Source organism: Triturus cristatus, chromosome 9 (assembly GCF_964204655.1).
Source record: "Triturus cristatus chromosome 9, aTriCri1.1, whole genome shotgun sequence".
In the NCBI taxonomy this organism is placed as follows: domain Eukaryota; kingdom Metazoa; phylum Chordata; class Amphibia; order Caudata; family Salamandridae; genus Triturus; species Triturus cristatus.
The window spans coordinates 526,528,891-526,555,024 of NC_140592.1; the positions used below are offsets into that span (position 1 = coordinate 526,528,891).

At 46.2% G+C, this 26,134-nt stretch overlaps 1 protein-coding gene across 2 annotated transcripts in view; it reads right to left on the reverse strand.

Moving 5' to 3' along the window:
- The window catches only part of LOC146798240 (sulfotransferase 6B1-like), a 464,989-nt gene that overhangs the window by 190,357 nt on the left and 248,498 nt on the right, over positions 1-26,134 (reverse strand). For both annotated transcript variants that reach the window (XM_085625520.1, XM_085625519.1), the window contains one exon: positions 20,046-20,172. In XM_085625520.1, the coding sequence (XP_085481646.1) occupies positions 20,046-20,172 (127 nt within the window). The remainder of the gene's footprint in view (positions 1-20,045; positions 20,173-26,134) is intronic.

Here is a 26,134-nt window from a genome sequence, read left to right on the forward strand (position 1 = left end):
GCGGAAGATACTGCTATTCTTAAAGACCTTCTCGGGCTCCTTAATTTTTTGGCGATTGTCCAAAGGGTTAGGAGGGGCCAACATAGTACCTGGGTCTTTACAACGCGAATTCCTGTTATTGGTCTTTGCTGTCTCCGAGGCTATTTCTCTCTGCTCCATAGGCTCGGGGTCGTTATTGATTGTAGCCTTGCGCCCGCTGTCAGCGGCTGCTAACCCCTCCTCCCTCCCCTGATGGTTACTCCCGGATATCTTTCCCCAGTCTTGATATAGCAGTCTGGTTATTTTCCCTTCCAATCTGGTGATTTCTGTCATTACTGGCCCCAAATATTGAAGTAGAAGCTGTTCCATTTTTGTCTCGAGTACTTTGACAATTCCTTGCAACCCTTCCGCCCCACTCCCTATTTGACAATTTGGGCATACTGAGCTCTCTGGTTTCTTCCTAGTTCCTTTGTTGGGCTTTGTCGGCCCTCTACGGCTAGACTTGCTAACGGGATTTGATGTCTGCGACCCGCTGGGTTCAGGAAACCCCCTCTCCCTGGCACAGTTTGATTCAGATGGAAGAGCTAGGGGGTGGACAGCCTCCGTCAGTAAGGATCTTTTGGAGCGTGTAACTACTTCCCTAACAGGGCTCCATGGGGGATTTACATCCGACACAACTAATTGGGCGCTGGGCCCCCCACTCAAGGCCTCCCCTTGCAATGTTTCAAGCAGAATGACCTCCTGAATGTCTTCATTACTGGGTGTTTGTTTAGGTACATTTTGATTAGTAGAACCCAACCCAGTCATGCTGACTATCTCAGGGCCCCCGTGAAAGCTTGAATTGACCGGTGTTATTGTGTCAATGGGGTCAGGCTGGGTGATATGAGCTAGGTTGACTTGGGTTGAGTGAGCTGTTCCGCAGGGCGTGGGACATGATGCTATTTTACCCAGGGAAGACCGTTTCCTTGCTATGAAAGAGTCCAGTGATAATCTCTGCTCCGTCAGCTGGATCTCGAGCGCTAACAGGGACTCTGCTCTTATAATGAAAGCATCATGGGTGCCCTTTACCCCTCCCTCCGCCCTGGACTGAGAGATCTTAGGTTTAACCATAGTTAAAAGTATACAGTCCTGGCTACCCCTGCTGTCGACCCCGCCCTATATCTTATCTTGGATCTAGACAGTTATAATGTCTGGCCGTGGGTGTTTCCACAACAGGTAACACTCATAGACAAGTCAGCCAAAATGCGACATATTTTATACCCAAGGTCTTCCTGAATAGAACTTAGAGTGTATAGCAGGGATCACAGCACAGGAAGCACGGGCCGAGAGCTCGCGCGTGTGACCAAAAGTTATCACTAGACCGTCAAACCTGAATGCAAGGTCAAGGGACGTGGCCCAGCCCGGCCTCCTTTGGCCCCTGACGGCTAAAGACGGTCCCGCCCTTGTCCCGGGCATCTCCCGGCGTGTCCCGCGGGATGAGGTTCCACTCGCAGCTTTAAGTGCCTCCTGGCGCATGAAAGCGGCGTCTGCGGCGTCCCCCGGGAAGGCGGGGCTGCTGGGGGATGTAGTCCGTGCAGCTTCACAGCTGAACGAAGCCCGGCAGGAGTGGAAGCCCAGGAAGGACGAACGGCGGAGCCAAGCCCGGCCCGAAACAACAGGAGCCAGCAAATGTCAGCAGGTAGGTAGGAGTTTCACAGGGGCCTCGGCCCCACTCGCAGCTTTAAGCGCCTCCTGGTGCACGAAAGCGGCATCTACGGCGTCCCCCGGGAAGGCGGGGCTGCTGGGGGATGTAGTCCGTGCAGCTTCACAGCTGAACGAAGCCCGGCTGGAGGGGAAGCCCAGGAAGGACGAACGGCGGAGCCAAGCCCAGCCCGAAACAACAGGAGCCAGCAAATATCAGCAGGTAGGTAGGAGTTTCACAGGGGCCTCGGCCCCACTCGCAGCTTTAAGCGCCTCCTGGCGCACGAAAGCGGCGTCTGCGGCGTCCCCCGGGAAGGCGGGGCTGCTGGGGGATGTAGTCCGTGCAGCTTCACAGTTGAACGAAGCCCGGCTGGAGGGGAAGCCCAGGAAGTACGAACGGCGGAGCCAAGCCCAGCCCGAAACAACAGGAGCCAGCAAATGTCAGCAGGTAGGTAGGAGTTTAACAGGGGCCTCGGCCCCACTCACAGCTTTAAGCGCCTCCTGGCGCACAAAAGCGGCGTCTGCGGCGTCCCCCGGGAAGGCGGGGCTGCTGGGGGATGTAGTCCGTGCAGCTTCACAGCTGAACGGAGGGGAAGCCCAGGAAGGACGAACGGCAGAGCGAAGCCCAGCCCGAAACAACAGAAGCCAGCAAATGTCAGCAGGTAGGTAGGTGTTTCACAGGGGCCTCGGCCCCACTTGCAGCTTTAAGCGCCTCCTGGCGCACGAAAGCGGCGTCTGCGGCGTCCCCCGGGAAGGCGGGGCTGCTGGGGGATGTAGTCCGTGCAGCTTCACAGCTGAACGAAGCCCGGCTGGAGGGGAAGCCCAGGAAGGACGAACGGCGGAGCCAAGCCCAGCCCGAAAAAACAGGAGCCAGCAAATGTCAGCAGGTAGGTAGGAGTTTCACAGGGGCCTCGGCTCCACTCGCAGCTTTAAGCGCCTCCTGGCGCACGAAAGCGGCGTCCCCTGGGAAGGCGGGGCTGCTGGGGGATGTAGTCCGTGCAGCTTCACAGCTGAACGAAGCCCGGCTGTAGGGGAAGCCCAGGAAGGACGAACGGCGGAGCCAAGCCCAGCCCGAAACAACAGGAGCCAGCAAATGTCAGCAGGTAGGTAGGAGTTTCACAGGGGCCTCGGCCCCACTCGCAGCTTTAAGCGCCTCCTGGCACACGAAAGTGGCGTCTGCGGCGTCCCCCGGGAAGGCGGGGCTGCTGGGGGATGTAGTCTGTGCAGCTTCACAGCTGAACGAAGCCCGGCTGGAGGGGAAGCCCAGGAAGGACGAACGGCGGAGCCAAGCCCAGCCCGAAACAACAGGAGCCAGCAAATGTCAGCAGGTAGGTAGGAGTTTCACAGGGGCCTCGGCCCCACTCGCAGCTTTAAGTGCCTCCTGGCGCACGAAAGCGGCGTCTGCGGCGTCCCCCGGGAAGGCGGGGCTGCTGGGGGATGTAGTCCGTGCAGCTTCACAGCTGAACGAAGCCCGGCTGGAGGGGAAGCCCAGGAAGGACGAACGGCGGAGCCAAGCCCAGCCCGAAACAACAGGAGCCAGCAAATGTCAGCAGGTAAGTAGGAGTTTCTTGTTTAACTTTATACGAACACAAATGATGCACATGGTTAGTTATTTTACCGAATCAATCTGACGTTTCTTAATACATTTCAAGCATATGTGGTATAATGTTACTTGTAAGGAAACATTTGCTGCTTTTGGACGGAGAGAAGAGCGCACAATTTATTTTTCAACCTATAGCCTAATCAGACTAAAATGCTGATCTCCTGTGAAATATGCATCCAATTTAGGGCTCTTGACAAGATTTGCAGTCTTTTGTGCTCATGTCCGAGCCCTCGTTAAGAAGATTGTATTTCTGAAACTGATAAACGAAACAACTATGGGGGCACCCTGTTGACCTCCATAACAGCCGATTTGATTTTTGATAATTATTCCATGTACAAAGTTATTGTGCAATTCAATATTTATTGTGAACACCTAGTCTAAGACAGTCAGTCAGTCAACAATAGCTTTATTCGGTTAATAATTAAAACCATCAAAGCATACACAAAATTTCATTTGCAAAAAGTTACACTTAATAATAATTTACAAAGGAATTTCAGACAACACACAATTAATAATCATGCATAAAAACATATTTAAGCAAAAAATTGGCGAACAATCACATTAAAAGGTAAGACAACCCAGGGATTATAAAACTATTTTATAGTTTCGAGAAAGAAGATTCAAAAGCCCAGTCTCAGACTATCAAACAAACTAAAAAATAGGGGAAGGATATATTAAACTACATTCGATTTCTACTTCTAATAGCCCCGGTAAGATAGCTGGCTACTCCAAAACAGACCAAAGGAGAACCTAGCATTTGCAAATATACCAACGCGGGCCTCACTTGCTCAAAGTGGCAGTTCTTGAAAATAGGGCAAATAAATTTCTTACGTTGCGAAATATAAAATTTACAGAAAAAAACCATATGCAACGTATTTTGTTCAGAGGCATTATCACAAGGACAAAGGCCCAAAGTGCCCTCTTTAAAGAAACCCTTCGGGTGAGCTAAAAGCCAAGGTAGCATGCCATGTTTAAACCTTGTCAATAAAAACAGGTGAAATGGATTGTTTATATAGGTCAAGTATGGCTGGATCTCATTCCCCATACTTAACATGACAAATCTCCTAACGGATGGTTTGCACACTTCCTCGCCTTCCCTCGACAACCTTGCCCTACACATGAACTGGGACTTAAAATCTTTTATTTCTGATTTGGTCAGTTCACATGGTCTATCAAATAATTCTAAATAGCCAAGAGTCTCCAGCTTAGATTTAATATATCGCAGCCAAGGAATACACATGGCTTTATCAAGGGCCAAACAGTCTTGAATAATGAGCTGATTTAGGCTTGGTGGATGCTGCGCCCAAACCCTTAACCATCCCATTAATGGGGCAACAGAAATCTGATCCATTAAGTACTCAGCCCCCAAGTCTTCATGAATATTAAAAATTGAAGTAGAAACAGGAAATGACAATAGTTTCCGAAAAAAGGCATTTTCAATTAATTGAATCTCTACTGGCGACGTATAGCCCCAGACCTCACTGCCATACAGGGCCATAGGCACGCACTTGGCATTATATATCTTCAAAATCGCGGGCAAGGGTTTGCAGCCAAACCGTTTTGCAAAACCCAACAAGGCTCCTGTTGCCCTGGCGAGAATATTCTGTTTCTGTGCACGTTGCATGACCCATGATCCTCTGTCATCAAAGGTGATCCCCAAATATGGAAAGGTCTGCACTTTGGTAAGCTCCTGCCCATTACAGAAGAATTTTGCCTTTTTTGCTGCCCCATATCCTATTGTCATCGAATGTGATTTTTTAAAATGTATTACTAAGTCCAAGGAGACCATAAAATCGTTAAAACCATTTAAAAGGGCTTGAAGGCCTCTCGCAGTTCTTGCCAGCAAGACCGTGTCATCCGCATACAACAATGCGGGATCATCCGCATACAACAATGCGGGAATCAGCTTAGTACCTGCTCTTGGTATATCTTTACAAGATGAGGACAAAACTTCCCCCAGGTTATTAATATAGAGCGAAAAAAGCAAGGGCGCAAGAATGCACCCTTGTCTTACCCCTCGCTTCACCTGCCAGGCTTCAGTTAGATTCCCGTCCTTGTTGTAACGAACAGCAGCAGTAGTATCCTCGTGTATGAGTGCTAAAAAGGCAATCAGCACGGGGTCAAGACCCATAACTGCCAGGGAAGCCCATAATTTTTGACGATTTACAAGGTCAAAAGCAGTAGACAGGTCCATAAATGCTAAGTGTAAGACCCCCTGCTTCGCTATCGTGTACTTCCCAGTTATAAGGTGCAGATTGAGGCATTGACCCACAGTGCTCCTTCCCTTTCTGAACCCATATTGAAGGTCCGAAATAATGGAGTTGTCCTCCAGCCAAGTAGTTAATCTTGCGAGGACAACTTTGCCCATAATTTTCATAGCAGAATCTAAAAGAGAAATAGGCAGATAGCATGCCGGATCCTCTCTTGCACCTTTTTAAAATATTGGTACTATCACAGCCTTTCCCCAAGAACGGGGAGCACCCACCTTCGCTACAGCATTAAAAACTAAAGTTAAAAGCTTCGCCCAGTAGTTTGAATCTGCCTTATACAAGTCTGCGGGAACACCATCGGGACCAGGTGCTTTGCCCTTTGCCATAGACTCGATGGCGTCCCGGACTTCAGCCTCATTAAAATTAATTTTCGATGACTGATTAATATCCCCAAAATTTACTGGATTTTGATCTGGAATTTCAGAGTAAAGCCCACTAAAATGAGCCACCCATTTGTCTGGTGGAATAAGGCAATCGTTAATAGTGTTCTCTAATTCATTAAAAAGTGGGCTATTAATTACTTTCCAGAATTGGGAACTACTTTTTAAGACACTAGCGTCTGACAATTCTTCCCACGCCATATTTTTTAAATGAGTTTTCCTTGCCTTTAGTGTTTTTTTGTAGGATCTTCTTGCCTCCGCAATCCTGCTGGTGTCTTTCCCACCATCTTTTAGGGCCAGTAAGAGAGCGGAGTGCGCACTACAACATGCCTGATCAAACCAGTTTTTAAGCTTCTTAGGTCTTGGTTTCCCAACGAGGGTTAGATTATCCACAATCTGATTGGTTATTCTCTCGAAGGCACCAAGAATATCCCCTGGTTTAGATTCTATTGCTACGCAGATGTTAAAATCCTCCGAGTTGCTATGATACAATTTGTCTAGAAAATCAATCGGGGTAATAACATCCCATCTCAGACATGTTCCCTGTTTAATAGGGACTAAGTTTAAATTAGAATTTGTAGTCATATAATTTGGCCTAATCACAGCATTAATGTTTAATTCCAAAGATAGAGGATTATGATCACTTAGGGCATTTGGAGTAACACGAAAGGGACCTATCCGATCCTTCAAAGGACAGGAAATTAGTATATGGTCAATAAAACTATTGTGGCCCTGGCCAGTAAATGTGGGAACAGGAAGTAATGAGTCCTGCGTTGGAACAAATAAATGAAAGGCAGATACAATACTATCTAGAAACATCCCACCCTTTGAATGATCAAAGTGGGCTTCCTCCTGAGGACAATAAACCTGGTTAAAATTTCCAAAGCAATTGGGTTGACATACATGAATATTAAAATCGCCGAACAATAACAAAAAATAAGGTGTAACATTATTTGCATCAAAATCATCCAAAAAGGTGGATAATGCCTTTAAATGCTCCAATTCATCCAACCTCGTGAATGAGTTATAAAAATTCACAACCAATATTGACGGAAGATTATCACCTGCTATTTTAACCGCCAGTATGTTAGGTGAGCTAGTCATTACGAGTTCTGTGCTATACAATAGCTTAAGACTAAATAATAGCAAAAGACCACCCCTGGGTCTCCCCGAAGATGAGGACTCAGCATATTTAATAAATGACTGATACCCGTCCAGGTAAAAAGAGTCTTTAGCCTCCCACGTCTCTTGCAATGCAATTATGTGAAAAGTAGAGAGAAATGACTTCCAGCATATATCCTCTCTTTTCGCTCTCAGCCCGGCTATGTTCCATGACAAAGTCATGACCTTGTTTGCTGATGAGTTTACCCCCTCAAGCCCTTTATCTTGTACCACACTATTTCCTATGAGTAATGGTTGGGGGAAGGGGTCCACTACCTCATCACTTACAAGGGCCCTAACAGGCACAAAATATGCTTTAAAACGATAGTTAATTTAGTTTGTAGTGTTTCACAACATTATCCCACCACTTGTCAGCTGAGTGTGTCCATTGACTTGTTTTTTCAAAGTACCTACAGCTACACTTGACTGGTCATATACGCTATTTTAAGGTTGTATTTGTTGACAGGAGTCTTTTCAGTGCCTACTAAACTTTTTGGATGTTTTTGTTTACAGACACCTGTTAATAGCAACGTTGAGGTCTATGATTAATTACTGGGTATGAAACCAGTGTTTTTGAGTGCTGACATTCTTCCTGAAGAAAATAAAAAATGTCCAGTTAACTTTCTGGGAAGCACTGTACGTTTGAGCACACAATCCCTGTTGGTAGCAGTGGTTACATACAGCTACACTTACTGTCTTAGAACCTATTTTCAGGCCGTGAAAAGAGGTCTTGGAAATAATACTGCATCCTATTTGGGCAGGAATGACCCTCTCGGTGGACTTCCATTTCAAAACGCTTTTGCTCGGTATGAATTGTTGATGTGAGGCCCTGTTTATGTTGTTCTGTTGTGGCCCCGTACCATACTTGTAGTTCTGCTTCCCAGTGCCTTTTAAGGTGTGGTCACACTTGTTCTCACATGTCTCACGTTGGTGTGTATTCAAGCGGCGATTTTGCTGTACAAAATTAATTTTTTCAAGTGAATCCTTATAACAGATTCATTTAGTCTGGCAGCGTAAAGGCAGCTACTTCAGTATTGTCTCACCCCCTTTGTCTCCTTTTCGGAGTCTTTTTTTTGTGTCCTTGTGCATTTTTTCTGTACATGGCATTCAGCGCTGCTCTTGCTGGAAGCAAAGTTAGCTGAGCAATAAGCTGGGGCTATGTCGTCTTGTAAGACCTTCAGTCAAATAGTTTGGTGCGAGACACTGATTACTATAAAATCAGTTCTTCAGGCGAGATCTTAACCTGAACATGGCAGTTCCTTATTCATTTGGACCTCTGGCTATGTACTTTTGTGGCAATTTCCACCATAGTGCATTGTAACAAAAATGTGTGTACTGCCCATTCTGCCTTTAGTGTGGCCTTGTAGCACTGTCTGTTGTCTGGGTCTTACATATCCACGTAGTTCTCAAATTTCCATTGATGGTTAAGTCAGAGATGATTTTTGATGATGTCATTCAGATATTGTGTTCTGGTTATTCATAGAGGTATTGATTAAGAATTTCGGATCAGAGGTGTTTGAAGGGCCTTAGTGATTGGTTGCATGAATTGTAGGTCAATAACTTAACAGTTGCCCGGCAGCTGGATATAGGTGGAGCGTTTTGTTGCTGATTTTGTGACTTGATTTTGCTGGATTGGCCATATACAAGACTAGAGTAAACAATGTGTTATCAATACTCCACTGCTTTTTTAAAATTCGATAACAGATCTTCATTATCAGTGGTATTCGTTTAACCATCTCAAAAGGATTAAAGGCGGAGCGACTCCACCAAGTTTCAAACCTTGACCACTCAGCTAGGCATACACCACTACAGCTGATTAATTAATGTATGCATTAGTCCACAGAAACACCTAAACTTTGTGTAACTTCGAATTTCAGTTCACTTCTTGTTCTGGTACAAAGCGAGATTTTTTTAAAATAGAAGGCATAGGAATGAAAGGACTAGAACATTAAGGTCAACATTCTGAAAATTGGAAGTGGATGTTTAGACACCAAAAGATAGAGGGACAGCAGGAACGCACAAAAGTATTTAGTCTGTTTGACCTGGACACAAAGCGTATTAGGTACAGGGTAAACAAGCATGGAAAATGCAATAGGTCTCGCCTTTGATTAAGTTTAAGCCATTTGCTTTGCTAATGGTATTGTATAGCAAAGCAAATGGCTTAAACTTAATAAAAGGCGAGACCTATTGCATTTTTTATGCTTATTTATAGATGTGATACAAGTACATATCACACGCTAAGTAAAAGGCATATTGGGTAGCACTGCAGAGCACATTAGTAGCAAATGAACGATCATTTACAAATGCAATGGTATTCATCGAACAATTTAATGTACAGACAATGAAACTAAATGTTACGCTCCCTCCACCCTAAAAAAAACACTTTTAAAAGCATTACGCCGCACCTTTTAAAAGCATTACCTGATTTTTTGCCTTTGACAATGCCAAAGGGAATGCATCAAAACACATGACAGCGGCCAGATGCACAGCCATTTTAAAAAAAAAAAACCTGTAATTTAAAGTTCCAAGCTGATGGATGCCAATCTTGGAGCAGGACATTTTACAAATATGCAGGAACGTACATCAAAGAGAAAGAAGTGTCCTCTAGCACATTGCAGGTGCAGGCCCCCAGAAAAGAAAATTACTCGAAAGAAAAAAAAAGCATTTGCAATGCAATAGGTCTCGCATTTACGAGAGTTTGAGCTGTTGGCGTTGTAAATGGCAATGCCAATAGCTTAAACTCTTGCAAATGCGAGAACTATTGCATTGCAAATGCTATTTTTGGATTTCACGTAAAGGCGGCCACACCCCTTTCTTTAGGTCCGCTCGTTCAAATAAAGGGGTGCGGCCGCCATTAAAGTAAAAGAGCAGTATGGGCCACTTTTACAAAAAAAGCATCGGTTTGTGTCAGGTTAGCAGATACCACAAGCCACTAAACTTCCGGAACAAACCAGCAGGGGCGATGCTAGGTTTCCCACTCCCTCCTGCGCAGGCTCCCAGACAGAGGAGAGTATAACTCCCCTGCAAGACTGCACACAGTGGAAAAGGGATAAAATAACAAACTCTCGTGGGATCCACAAGAAGGCCTCTCCTGTTTGCACTTCCCGCTACATGGTAAACTCGGCAGCAGGAGATCATATATTCCACTCCCTCTGGCTTGAAGGGAATGAACATGAAAAATAAATGTTTCTCTCTGGAATAAATCAAGGAACCATCCCAGGAAAGTGAGTGCCAACTCCTGGAGACAGTCGCAAATAGAAACTAAAGGAATCCGCCAAAGCACCTTCTAAGCACCCAACTGTTTGAACAGTGTTACTCTACCATGTCTCTTGTTACTCCACAGAGACGGGAGACCGGACATGCCCTGAACGTCTTGAAAGTACACAGCCTCCCCCACTAGTGGGAGGGTAAAGGTTAACTACGTAGCTCTCCGTGCATGTCAACAAGAATCCTAGTCAGGGTTGCAGACTCACACTCCCGTGCATGTAGAACACTCAGGGTAGAAGAACCTCTAACAACAATGACGGCTCACACGCAGCTTTCCGTGCTTGCCTCCACTGTTGAGTACCGCGACCGCCAGAATCCGGCAATGATTATAAAGAGAAATGGGAACAGCAGATCCCCGAGAGCGTGCGCCGAACACTGCTCCGCTTAACTGTAGAAAAGTATTCAGCACACAAAGAGAAGGCGGGAGAGCGTGCAATCAGGAACACTAAAGCACCTCTCCCGTGCAGGCATTGAATCGGAGAACAGGAAAGGAGACAAACAGGCGTAACTCGTCTGGTGTCGAGGTTGATTGACAAGCACCGGACCACTCCTCCTGACTGGGATCCTGCTATTCAGGACCCCAGTCTATCTGCGTTCTTCCTAAATTGGTTGTGCATGTACTTTAGGTACACTTCAGATTGGATTCTGGGTACCCTTATCAGTCCCTAGTATAAGGTACACCATGTACCCAGGGCATAGGTACCCCAGAGGCCTCCCAGGGGCTGAAGCATGTATTGTGTCACCCCTGAGAGGCCACTCAAAATGACACCACAGGTCTGCTACTGCAGCCTTGGTAAGGTGGTGTATGCATCCCTTACTTAGATATAGGTTACCTATATCTATTCTAAATCACTACACATATTTACCTTTTAGAGGGACTTATGTGAAACACTGGTACACCCAGTACCAGCTTTCTCGACGTAAGCATCACAAAATGGATGCTGCCAGCCACAGACACAAGTCTTCCCTCCTGCTGCTGAGCCAAGCTCGAGCAGAGGAAGGCCTGACAAAAGGTTTCCTGTCAGAGGGAGGTGTGACCACCTCCCAGACAGGTTTTAGTGTTTTGGGGCTGGGTGGGTGCACTCTTAAAGAGTGCCAGAAGGTCTGCACTGGGGGCACATTTGGTGTCCCCATGCATAGTCCAGGTCAAACAGGTTGCAGGAGCCATGTGCTCCTGCTCTGGTGCAAAACTGGACAAAGAATATGGGTGTAGCCACCCTCTGTCCTGACCCTCCCCTAGGTGGGTCCCCAGAGTTAGTCCAGCCCCTTCCTTGGGTATAAAGTAGGAAACCTGACTACAGGACTTTAGATTTTACCTGGACGAAACTCTGCAACAGAAACCAAGTACTTCGACGGTCTACACTTCGCTGGACCACAGAAGAATCTCCCTTGGAGTAAAGGAGTTACTCCCTTGCAGCAGCAGGCACCTAAATGCATCTGACTGGTTTACATCTCCCAAGCTCCTGAGGACTCCGAAGATTTCTGCAACACAGGAGGTGGGTTCCCGAGCATCTCGGAGGTTGATCTGCTCTCTCAGCAATCCTGAGACCAGTATCCCTTGTGGGGACCGTGCAACCCGAACCCCTGTGCACAGTGTACTTTTGCCGCAACATATGCTTTTCGGTGATCCTTGAGGCTGTGCTTTGGATTACGTGTAGTCCCGATCACGAGTAGTTTTTCCACCGAAGCTCTCCGGCCTCCACTCCACGAGTGCTGTGTGGGCTGGTGCTTTGTGATTCAGCTCGAGGTCCCTTCGCGATCCCTGGTCCGTTGGCCTGTGGGTCCTAGCGATGGTCACCTTGAATTTCCTTTGGTTTCCCTGGTTGCTACAGATGTGCCGTGACTCCCCATAGCCTGGAGAGTCCCCAGGACTTTTCTGGTCCTCACCGTAACTTGTTTCCTCTGCCTGCGTGGGTTGCCTTTGCCAAGGCTTGTTGGTGTTCGATCCGGACACTGACCCCTCAGCACTCGACATCCTTCATGGGACAGCTCAACTCCAGACTTTGGTCATCGTCGACGTCTCCTGGTCCCCATGGCTGCAGAGTCAAGCATCCTATCTTCACAGCTGAAGCACCCGACATCGGTGGGCATTCGTCTACCGAGCCCCTGGTCACCCTGAAGTGACCCAGACTCTGTCCCCACTGCTTTCAGGTTCTTCTCACCTCGGAGCCAGGCTTGGATCCCACCGGACACTTTCAATCTTCCCGGCCGCAGCACTTCTTCGCATCATGCCATAGAAAACGACGAGGGTTTCCGACACCACTTGATCCCTATGTACCCGGCTCCTCTGGGATAGGCAATACGGGTATCTCGGTACTCACAAGGGTGTTGGCCTTAGAACCTTCTATGTTCCAACGGGTTTGCTTGAAGTCCTCACCGAAGTGTCCATAAAGTGTAATTTTCCAACCGCGACTTTCCCATAGAGTTGTACGGAGCTCGCGTCTGTGTTTCTACACTGCACCCGTCCTCCGTGAGCTCCCTGTGTCACTCCTTTGGGTGGTTCCTTGGGGTCCCAGCGATTCTACGTGCTCTAGGCACTGTGTCTAGTGAAGATGTTGTTGTTATACCATTTTTTAGTATATGGTTTGGTCTCCCCCTGGAGTCCGCTGTGTATTGTGCTATTTACTGTCATTCTATTGATTAAGTATTGTGTGCTTTGTGCTCAAATCTCGTATAGAGATTAGTAGACAGTGTTTAGTAATAAATACATATATTTTATATAATACCTGTGTGGGTCTCCTTTCATTTGATTACTCAGGAGGTTCTAATCTGGTAAAACAAGCTGCTTTACATTCCTTCAAGACTTAGCCTGAAGGCTGCTCTCCATAGCTACCACTAGGATAGCTTTCATGAAGGTTAACCTAATCATCAATAAGGGTCCTTTGGACTGGTGCAAGGTGCCCACTTTAATCAGTGGACAGCACTGTAATTCTCACAATGACCATGACAGTACCCCTCCCTAAAGGTTGCCGTCTCTGCAGGTGACCAGGCTTCGAGCAGTGTGCAAAATGGAAACAGCGCAGAAGGACTGGGCAATTCAGATTACCCACAGGTTCCCATGTCTGATCCTCTGGACCATAACCTTTCCAATCTACAAAGTAGAAAACCCTCCCTCTTCTCAACCTGGAATCCAGCGTTTTGTTTACCTCATACTTGGCCTCACTCTCCATATCTAGAGGTGTCGGTTTCTCAGGTATTCTAGTGTGTGGAGAACAGGGACGCAAGAGGGACACGTGAAACACAGGGTGGATATGGCCAGGAAGGAGGAAGGGCCAACTCCATGGCTACTGGATTTACAACCTTGACTATCGTATAGGGCCCTACATATCTCAGTTTCAACTTGTCTACCCTTTTCAGATGTAGGTTCCTAGTGGTGAGCCATACCCTAGCTCCCACTTGGTATGCAGGTTCTGGGGTGAGTTTCTTTTCTGCAAAACGCTTGTATGTGTCTTGTGCCTTAGACAAATGGCTCTTTACGTCCATGAGGACAGCACGGAGATGCGCATGATGCTCTTGTATAGAGGGATGTTTAGGGAAGATCTGCCCCTCAAAAGGTAGTAGATTCGGTGAACATCCCAAAGTAGCGTGTTCAGTATTGTTGTATGCAAACTTGGCTGTCCATAACAGGGTGCTCCATTCTGTTGCGTGCTGTATGGTAAAACACATTAAGTGCTGTTCCAAGGTTTGATTTAACCATTCAGTCTTTCCGTCTGTTTGAGGGTGGTAACTAGTGGACAGACGTGCATCTACCTTCATTACTTTGCACAGTTCTTGCCAAAACCTAGAGGTGAACTGACTACCTCTATCGGTGATGTTCACATCATTGCCGGTATGCCATGTGCTCTTACTATGTGTTGTAAAAAGGAGGTAGCTAATTCAGGAGACATGGGTATTTTCTTCATTGGAATAAAATGACCCATCTTGGTCAAGTGGTCCACTACCACGAGTATTACAGTATGTCCTCCACTTGGCGGCATTTCCACTATGAAGTCCATCTATATCATATGCCATGGACTAGGGGAAACAGGGATGGGTAGAAGTAATCCTGTCGGTTTAGTATGGCTGGCCTTTCCTTGAGCGCAGACCGCGCAATCCTTGACGTAGTTCTTTGTTGTTTGCCGTAATGAAGGCCACCAGAAGTACCTTTCGATGGTGGCTATGGTTTTATATATGCCCATGTGCCCTCCCAGCGGAGAGTCATGAGCCCACTGATGTGCCCAGGACGGTAGAATCTTGCCAGCAACATACAGGACCTGACAGTAATATAACAGGTTGTCTAGAGCTATTTCTTTTCCTAAAAGGAGGCCTTATGTAGGAAATGTGGGGGCTCTGTCTTTGGGTTTCCTCTGGGTGGTTCTAGGGGATCTTGTCAGGACCGTTTTGAGGCCCCGGCCTGTATTTAATGATAAAATCGTAATCGGAAAAGAAAAAAAGACCAACGTCTGGGCATGAGAGCTCTTGCTGTCTTCAAGAACAACAGGTTGCAATGATCTGTGTATATCTCAACAGTGTGTTTTGCTCCTAATAGATAGTGCCTCCATTCCTCACATCCTCTCTTTGTGACTAATTGCTCCTTATCTGTTATGTTACAGTTAATTTCACATGGAGTGAGCTTCTTAGCATAGAAGGCTACGGGATGTAGTGACTGGTCAACTACATCCTGTAGCCTTCTACTCTAAGAAGCGCACAATAATTTCTTAGGTCATCATTCACACTTGTACTCCATGCAAACGAGTATAAAACAATGGGGCTGGTGCATGTGGTGTAGAGAAGCGTCCCCTCCTAGTGAGGACCATGACAGTTGGTCAAATTGACAAACAACTGCTTTTTTCTGTAAAAGTGCCCCATACTGCCGTTTCACTTTTAATAGCAGCAGCGCAACCTTCTTTTGACTAGCTGTACCTAAAGAAAGGGGTGTGGCCGACATAAAAGTGAAAGCGCTGTTTGTGGAGTTTGTAAACCTAAAACTGAATAGCAAGGAAAAACAACATGCGGCTGCGTTCAGGACGCAAACAACAAACTAAAGGCACAGCCACCACTGTATATGCATGGCGTGCCATGCTAGGAAAAAGAAAATAAAGCGTTGAAGGAGAGCGCAGGATCAAACAATTTAATCAAATAGTGCTCAGAGGCTGTATTTAAAGCCTACTGAGCAACAACACATGTAACAAGGGGGGTCCTGATGGGAGGTTATAAGGCAGTACTAAGGAGGGACTACTAAGCCTATTGACCAATGAAAGACACAGTTAACAAAGTACAATGACACCAGCCAATGAAAAATATTGGCAGAGAGTGGGCAGAGCTTCAGGTCCATACTTGAATACAGCATGCCTCACAGAGCAGCGCATGCGATGCCCAGGCTCGACATAAAATAACTCAAAGGATGAGAGGAGCAATGGAGGAGAGGGTGTATTGCGAGTGGAACACAATGCAGCAGCGATAGCAACATGAGACATGCGAGCAAAGTTAGAGTGGGGGGAGGTTGGAAAATAAAAACATGCATTGGCAAAGCCAATAGGTCTGGTGTCGGCCGCCAGGCTTTTTGGCTATTTTTATGTCATGGTCTATTAAATCTAAAAAAACTAAAACAAACATTGGCTAAAAGCAAAGTGTTTTTCTCATCTCTGAAAAGTACACATTACCATGATACAACTGGCACTGATGGCAACTACCTTGTGTGTGGATGTGCTTCTTGTGACAGGGCAACATGCCTTAACTCATAGTGCTGTTAGTCAATGCCTAAAGTGGGTTAACATTGCCCCTTGATGCATGCTGGTGTGGGTGTAAGAAACATGTTAATGATACAAGCACAGACTAATGGATAAAGTCTGGCTAAAAACCCTCTATAAGTAACTATGTTATACATACTTTCAGTAAAATTAAAAGGTCTTTGCTAACAAAGACCTAAAAAGGTTATTGGTCTGGCATTGGCTGCTAGCCTCACCTTTGAGAAAGAAGCCAAGAAAGAAGGTAAGGAATGAAGGAAAAAGGTGTTGAAAGGAAGAAGGGTAAAAAAGGAAATGAGCAAGGCAAAAAGGAAGAAAGGAGGGAAGAAAGAAAGAGGACAAACAGAAAGAAGATGAAGGAAAGAAAGAAGAAGGAAAGAGAGAAAGACAGGAAGGAAATGTGGAAGGCAAGAAAGAAAGAAATAAGGCAAGAAAGAGAGAAATAAGGAAAAAAGAAAGAAGGAAGGAAAGAGAGAAAGAAGGAAAAAAGGAAGTAAGGAAAGAGAGAGAGAGAGAGAGAGAGAGAGAGAGAGAGAGAGAGAGAGAGAGAACGAAAGAAAGAAAGAAGGAAACAGAGAAGGGAGGATGAGACAAAGAAGGATGGAAAGAAAAAATGTATTCAGTAAAGAAAAAAGAAATAAAAAAGGAAAAACGGAAAGAAGGAAAAAAGGAAAGAAAAAGAACAAATGGATTCAGAAAGAAAGAAAGAAGGAGAGAACGAAAAAGAAAGAATGACTAAGGAAGGAAGGGAAGAAAGAAAGGATGAAAGAAGCAAAGAAAAAGAAAGAAAGATAGAAGTGAAGAAAGAAAGAAAGAAAAAGGGATAGAAAAGGAAAGAATGAAAGAAAATGGAAAGAATGTAAAAAGAAAGAAAGACAAAGAATTGAAGGAGGCAAAAAGAAAGAAAGGAAAGGAAGAAGTAAAAGAAAGGGGAAAGGACGGCAAAGAAGGAATAAAAGAAGGAAGGAAGGCAAAAAAAGAAAGTAGGAAAGTAAAATGGAAAGAAGAAAACAAACAGAAAGAAAGGAAGAAAGATAGAAATGAGATGGGAAGTGAGTTAACAGTATAAAGGTGTATGTATGCTTCAATAAAACTGTTACAAGTGTGCTGCAAATTAAACATGATAATGTTTGTTTACCTTCCTAGGCAAAGTTTATTAATGAACCATTGGTGAAACGGAGTCCAGGAACACAATATGGTATACTGTGAAATAGCAGCAGTCCACTTCAAAAAGAATTTACAATAGCACTGGAAGGAGACAGGAACTGATAAAGCTGGAATGTGCACTTGGCTCACTACAAATGTGTCCTACTATCACATCAGGCAACACTGGTAGTAAAAGGAACTACCTTGTGTGTGGATGTCCACCTTGTGAAAGAGCAAAATACAGTCGTTCAAAGTGACATTAACCATAGGCTTAAGTAGGCTGCCCCACTGCCTCATGCTGAATGCTGTAATGGGTAGAAGTAAAATAGAAATGTCACAACAACAGACCCATGGGTGAAGAGAGGTGCTTGAAAGCCCCTTTAAGTAAGTATATTATAGACATTATTTTTGTAAAATCAAAAGGTCTTGGCTAATGTCAGACCTACAAATGGATAAGGAGACAATGAATGAAAAGCAGGGGAAGGGGGAGCATGTGAGGGGATGGGTATTTGATGGGGGAAGCAGAGTATAAGAGACAGCAAGAAAACACATGCACTCCCATAGTGTTGGCAGAAAAAAAGGTAGTTCTGAATGTAAGCAGTGAAAAGAATTATTTAGTACAGTCCTAAAACTTACAACCCCAGTTTCGGCCAAATCTAATGGCGACCCGGAATTTTGTGAACTCCTCGCTTCTGCCTTTCAGGATAAAGTGGGCTCAATCTTTTCTTCTTTTAGTATCTCACAGGCAGAAGACTTAATAAAAGATACCGGGGACTATCCTGCAGGCACAAAGATACTGCCACTGATGAATCATTCTTGATTCCACTCAGTTTGGATTCCGCACTGAACACAGTACGGAGTTTGCGCTAATCAAGTCTACGGAAGAAATTAGAGAAACATTAGACCAAGGTGGTTCGGCTATCTTGATCATATTGGACCTGTCGGCACCCTTCGACACGGTACACCATGATGTGTTGTTGGACCGATTAAATAGGAAAGGGGTCACTGGTAAGGCACTTGCTCTTTTAAAATCCTTTCTTTTAGATAGACATCAAACTGTAGACATTGGCACAGATTGCTCTAAGCCTTCTTCCTTGCCCAGTGGAGTTCCTCAGGGCTCGGCGCTTAGTCCCACACTTTTTAATATATATGTTTCTCCTCTGGCAGCTATCATCCGTTCTTTTGGCTTCCAACTTACCTCTTATGCCGACGACACCCAAATAGTGATGTCCATTCAAAAAGGCAAAGAGGATGAGGCCGGTCGGGATTGTTACAACTGTATGCAATCCATTGCCGGTTGGATGACAGCAAACTGTCTGAAGCTCAATGCTGGAAAAACTGAGGTGGTCATTTTTGGTAAACCCTCAAATCTTTGGTCACCTAGTTGGTGGCCTCAATCCTTGAGCTTACTTCCAATTCCTACTGAAAAAGCAAAAAATCTGGGAGTTATGATAGACTCCAGACTGTCCTTTGTTGACCAAATAAGTAAGGTGGTTTCATCCTGCTTTTTTATACTTAGGATTATGAGGAAAATCAAGCGTTGCCTTCCGGATGACTGCCTCAGAACAGTAGTAACGGCACTGGTTATGTCCCGCCTAGACTACTGCAATGCCTTGTACATCAATATCCACAAAAGGCAGCTTAGCCGATTACAGACAGTACAGAATGCTGCTACCAGACTCCTTCTGGGTATCCCTAAGTTTGTATCTATATGAAAGGGACTTAGGGACCTTCACTGCTTACCTATGAGACACCGGATTGAATTCAAGGCCCTTTGCATTGTTTTCAAAACCCTGGAATGATGTGGGCCAGAGTTTATGAGGAAACATATACTCTGGTATACCCCTTCCAGGGTACTTCGTTCAATCTCAGCAAGGCACGTACAAGTTCAATGTGTTAAAACAGCCAGTTGGGGGGGCAGAAGTTTCTTCTACTGTGCTGCTAAGCTTTGGAATAATCTCCCTTTGCAGCTGAGAGAGGCCTCCGGCCTCCTGGAGTTTAGGAGGGGTCTTAAAACCTGGCTTTTCTCCTAACATTTCCCTTCATTCACGATTTCAACCTCTAAACCAGTAGGCAATGCATTTCAGCGCCAGGACACCTAACGATAACAGTGCTCTTTACAAGTCCCATTAACATAACATAACATAACATAACATAACATAACAAGATATGATCATGCAACCAACAGGATGGTAAAGAAACCATGCTGCAGAGGAGGAAAGAGCACAAGATGGGAAAGAAAAGCCACTGAATATGAAGCAAGTAAATGAAACGGACATGAAAGCTAGCCAGTGTTAAGCACAGGGTTGATCTCAAGCATCTGTAAGCATTGGTAAGGTGCACAATGGGTCTTCACCAACATACGGCTTCACAGACAGCTATAATCTGTCTACTTGAGGTCAAAACAGTATATATATATATATATATATATATATATATATATATATATATATATATATATATATATATATATATATATATATATATATATATATATATATATATATATATATATATATATATATATTAGCCATATGATAGGTACTGTTGAGGGCCATAAAGAAGAAGGGCAGTAGGACACAGAGCCTCCATTTCCCCATCTTCAGGCCATTTAACAACTTAGCTTGGTTTACAGATTTGTAGGCCAATATTTTAAGGCCTATGCAACAAAGTGTCATCTGGTGCTAAGAGGACAATAAAAGCAGATCATTCTTAATACTGATGGTGTCTTCTCTGGATCTTCATTCTAGTAAACTCATTTATAGGGATGAAACATTAGCCAAGCACAAGTCAGCTAACCCTGGTGCTTAATCCTGAAAATGAAGTATCATACCTTCTCCTGCCATAAACCTTGTAAAAAACTCATCCCATGACTTGAAGGTTGGCAACAGAGGGTTCTTATTGTAGAAGTGGAAATAAGACACAGCTGTGTCCTTTGGGTTTCTGAAGACCACCAGCATCTAAAAAGAATGATAAAAGACATCTTCAAAAAAAAAGTCAGATATGTTTTACTATATGGTTACAACAATTTCTTCAAATCGAGTCAGTGCAATTTTAAGGCCTGTTAGCACAAATTGGTGGTGACGGTGTACGTTACTAATCCTTAGAGCTCTATGTAACATCACACCACCATCCAGAAGTACCTCTACTGCACCCTGTAAACTACCTGGTACACCTCTTGTAGGGTCACAGCATGACACAGTGGGCATTGGGTACTGCCTGACAGAGATGACTTTGAGGAAATTCCTTGCTGGCAATGTTCCACATAGCAATGCTGCAGTCCTCCCTCTATCTGACCACAGGCTGGCAACCTAGCCCTCTCTCATGATGCCCGAGCACGCGCCTTGGCAACTTGCCAGACTCTCACACCAGAGCCTTCTCAGATGGTCATTGAGGCCCTATAAGCATCCTGGATGTCATCAGGAGCCCAAAGACAACACCCTCTTCCCCAGTTACAATGTGCAGGGCAGAGAAAAAGCTTCTATTCCCATCGTCTTGCTAACAGGGGCTGACTAGAGTTGGGCTGGGGGAGGCAAACCACCAATGAGATCCAGTGATTTCTTTACCCCCACCCATCCCTTCAGAACTAGTAAATTATGTTGAGTCTGTACTGCAGTCTGGAGATCTTGGTAAAACTCTCAGGAGACCAAAGACAGCTTTCTAAGGAGAGGGTCCTTAGAGCAAGACCACTGACTTATTGTCAGTGAAACTGCTCCCCCTCCCTCGCACCACCACCATTAAGTGAGACCTGCCCCTGCACTTGCACTCTCGTGTGTGATGGTGTTCGAGGCCCTCCTCCACCCGCAGTATCACCAGTGCATAATCCATGGTGGTCCAGTGGACCCCTGTTCTCCTTTGCCTCACTCCACTCTCCTTTCCGTTTTTTTCACTCGTTTTTGCTTCTCCCTCTGTCTTTTTCTGTTCTGCACTTTTTCTGCCTTCTCTAATTTTTCCACTTATTTACTTATTTCCCTTAGCCTCCCTGGTGGTCCAGTGGACCTCTGTTCTCCTTTGTCTCGCTCCACTGTCCGGTCCGTTTTTACTAGTTTTTCACCCTTTTTCAAATCTTTAATGCTCTTTACTACTTTCTGTGCTTTCCCTGCTCTCTGCCTCATTTCACTCTTTTCTCCTTTTTTTGCCCTCTTATTCCTCCTTTCCCGCCCATTTTTCCCCGCCGCTGCTGCCCCCACGGCCCCTCCCCCCAAGCACGACCAGCGCGAAAAACCTACTCCCATCCCCTTAACCCAGGCCGCAAAAACAACTGCAAGCTAGCGTCAACGGCCGACACCCACAGACCCTTTAGCTGTCACCGCTGCTGACACACCTGCAGCACCGCCAAGACCACAGACCCAACGCAAACCACCCGCAAGAATACACCCAAACCGAAGAGCCTGTAATGCATCCTCCTCAACGTCCGATCCCTCCACAAACACGCCACCGAAATCTGGGACCTCCTTGACAGCACCACCCCGGACGTAGCGTTCCTCACCAAAACACGGACCAACACCTCCTCGGGACCGGACTTCGCCATCGCCATCCCCCAAGGATCCAAGATCTCCAGGAAGGACCGCCCACACTGCCCGGGAGGAGGAATCGCCATCGTCCACAAATCCACTCTCCGCCTGAGCACACTCCCCGACGAGCCCACAGACCTGATCGAACACCTTCACTTCAAGATACTGGCCAGCCCCACCACCACCCTCTGAGGAAACCTCATCTACCCACCCCCTGGACCCCACGGACCTTTTTCCGAATCCATCACGGACATCATCTCCCCGCAGGCCATCGCATCCACCAACTACACCCTGATGGGAGACCTCAACTTCCACCTCGACAACCAACAGGACCCCAGCACCACATCCCTCCTGGACAACCTCCACAACATTGGACTCCACCAGATCGTGACCAAACCCATGCACTCAGCAGGATACACCCTCGACCCCCTCTTCACAACAGGAAACTCCATCACCTTCAGCCACATCACCGAACTCCCATGGACCGACCATCGATGCGTCCACTTCACCTTCAGAACACCCACCATCCACAGACACCAGCACCTGCTCCCACGTAGAAATTGGACCAGAATCACCGATGACAAGCTAACCACATCACTCAGCAACTCCACCCCGACCGTCGCAGAAAACGACGACCCCAACGCCGCAGCCCGAACCCTGTACAGATGGATCGCCGACAGCGCCAACACCTTAGCCCCCCTCAAGAAAAACAACAACACCCACGCCAAGAAAGCTAGATGGTTTACCCCCGAACTTGAAGAGTACAGAAGCACTTGCCTCGAAAAGGACTGGAGGAACACCAAATCCACAGAAGCCCACAACAACTTCAGAGCTGCCACCAAAGTCCACCATCAACTCATCAGAAAAATGAGGAAAAAAATGATCGAAGACCGAATCTCCACCCACACACACAACAGCAAAGAACTCTTCAACATTATCAAGGAGTTCACTCAACCTACCAGCGAGTCCACCGACATCCCACCCTCACAAGACCTCTGCGACAAACTCAGCACTTTTTTCCACCACAAAATCAAGAGCATCTACGACAACTTCGATGAAGACGACCAACACACTGAACCCTCACCAACCACCCCCGACACCATGAATCCAACAATCAACAACTGGACAGCCCTCACCACAAAAGACACACTGAAGATGATGAACTCAATCCATTCTGGGGCCCCCACGGACCCCTGCACCAACCACATTTTCAACAGAGCCGCCGACACCATCGCACCCATGCTCCGTCACACCATCAACCGCTCCCTGGCAATTGCATCGTTCTCCGACGACTGTAAACATGCCGAGATCAACCCCCTCCTGAAGAAACCCTTGGCGGACCACACGGACCTCAAGAACTACAGACCCATCTTCCTGCTCCCCTTCCCAGTGAAAGTCATCGAGAAAGCCATCAACAGCCAACTCGCCACATTCATTGAAGAGCACAACATCCTCGACTCCTCCCAATCCGGCTTCAGAAAAACCCACAGCACGGAAACCGCCCTCCTCGCCACAACAGACGACATCCGCACCCTCCTGGACAAAGGAGAAACAGCAGACCTCATCCTCCTCGACCTCTCAGCGGCGTTCAACACCGTCTCTCACCGCACCCTAATACGCAGACTCCATGACGCAGAGATTCAAGACAGGGCCCTCGACTGGATCCGCTCCTTCTTCTGTGGCAGAACGCAGCGGGTCAGACTCCCCCCTTTCCTCTCGGACCCTACACCAACCACCTGCGGAGTCCCCCAGGGGTCATCCCTCAGCCCAACGCTCTTCAACGCCTACATGGCTCCGTTCACCCCCATCGTCCAAACCTACGGACTCAACATTGTGTCATACGCAGACGACACCCAACTCATCATCTCCCTATCCAACAAACCCAACACTGCCAGACACAATTTTCTAGAAGGCATGGAAGTCGTGGCAAAATGGATGAAAAACAGCTGCCTTCAACTAAACACCAACAAACCAGAAGTACTCATCATGGGCCCACACCCCGATGCCTGGAACGACACCTGTTGGTCCCCCGCCAACAGAAGTCCGCCCACCCCCACGGATCACGCACGCAACCTGGGAATCATACTAGACTCCAAACTCAAAATGAACGGCCAGATCAACGCCGTATCGTCCTCCTGCTTCCACACCCTCCACCTCCTACGCAAGACCTTCAAATGGATTCCCCTCGAACACAGAAAGACCGTCACTCACGCCCTGCTCACTAGCAGACTCGACTACGGCAACGCACTCTAAGCCGGAATCAACAAAAACCTCACACGCAAGCTACAGAACATCCAGAATGCTGTCGCAAGACTGGTCCTCAACCGGCCAAGACACTGCCACATCTCCAAGCACCTGCGCACACTCCACTGGCTCCCCATCGAAGCTAGAGTCACCTTCAAGATGATCACCCACGCACACAAGGCCCTTCACGACACCAGACCAGCATAACTGGACAGCTGACTCAAATTCCATGCACCCCAAAGGACCCTACGATCAGCCCAGCTCTCCTATTTCGTGGTCCCCCACATCAGAAAGACCAGATCAGGCGACCACTCCTTCTCCTTTGTCGCGGCCAGAGCCTGGAACTCCCTCCCTCTCCACCTCAGACAGACATCTCTCCCCATCTTCACAAGAAACCTCAAAACCTGGCTCTTCGACAGACCCCCTCCTTGATGGACTGGAACCTGCGAAACGCCCCTCCCCCAGTGCCTTGAGACCCTCACGAGTGAGAAGCAGCGCTTAACAAATGCGTGATTGATTGATTGATTGAGGGTCTCCATGATAAGATTCACATGCCAATTAGGATTCAACCTTACTATGCCGTTTCAATCCGTCAACCCTTGGGTACTTTATTTTCAGTTCCTAGTTCAGCATGGCTGCACCCATGCATTAGCTGCATTGACACTCCCTTGTGCCTACCAGTGACAGATACACTGCCCAATACTGGTACCTGAACACACACTACTGTGCAGACAGTAGTTACCACAACTACCTACCAATGTGCCACTGCATCTCACAAAGCCCACTTTGTAAGTGGCTCCGTTTCCCTCAGTAACATACCTCCAAAATCACCCCTACCACAAATCAAGCAATCAGCAATCTTCTGATCAGAAGTTGTCCAGCTTCCCCTCCACCAGCTTGAAAAGTGTAACGACTGACAATTCAAGTTACAGACCCCATTTGCTAAGCATGGGTCCCTAGAGTTTTTCATCCTGTACCATTCAACCTCAATCTACAAAAATGCTAGGAAAGGAATAAGGGATGACATTTTGAAACTTAACCCAGAAACCTTCATCATGGGAGGCTATACCAGTGTAAGAACAAACTGCCTTCACATACAAACCAATGCCAACAAAATTATTGTTATGGGAGACTAATATGTGGGAAGAAAGTAATTAAAGGGGAATGGGTAATTCTACTAGAAGAATCTGGGGAGAGTGTGTTGCCTCAAAAAAACGTAGTTGAACTTGGAATCCTTTAAGGATTTTTTAAGAGATCCTAACCCATCGTGGGTCTCAAACGACATGTTTCATCATAGGGTTGGGGCCTAATGAAAAAAAATGTGGTGACATCCTATTTTTACATCTTATCTAAGGCACATAAGAATCGGATACCTCCACCAGGTTGCAAAATAGTGTTGGACATTGGCTGTATTCTCGAGCCACTATCTCAATTTACTAATTTCTTTCTCCACCCCATTGTACAACGAATCCCTACCTAGTTGAATGACACAAGAGACCTTCTTGGCAAGTTACGTGATATAACCTTTGACCCCTCGAACAACTTGTTGGTAGGCCTGGACATTGAGTGTCTGTACACTAGTTTTCCCTCAAAACACAAACTTGGGTACTATAGAGGAGATTGTTTATCAGGACAAGTGGCAATGTAACACCCCATGACATTTTACCCAGGAATGCAGCAGACTAGGGGAATCTTTCTGAGTTCCAGGTACATTATACAATCAGATCCATGGGGCTTTGATGGACAGTACTTTTCCCCCTATTGTGGGAGGACTCTATGGACATCATTTTGAAGAGAATTAAGTCCTCAATGATCAAAATTCATATAAACATCATATAATACTACGGAAACGCTAAATCTATGATTTCTTGCTCATCTGGAATGGGAATGAGACTTCGGTCTGTAAATTTCACAATTGGCTAAACAAATATCACCATCACCTACATTTTACACACACAATGAGTAGAACCAACCTACCCTTCCTGGACATTAACATCACCCCTGATCAAGGGGGTCTTAAGACCAATAATTAAGGAAACCTGCAGATAAAAACAGACTACTACAATTTAGCAGTTTGCACCCACAAGCATTATGAGAGAATCTCCGATACGGACAATTTTTAAAGATTCGGAGGAACTATAGCGATGTCAAGGACTTCAAATAA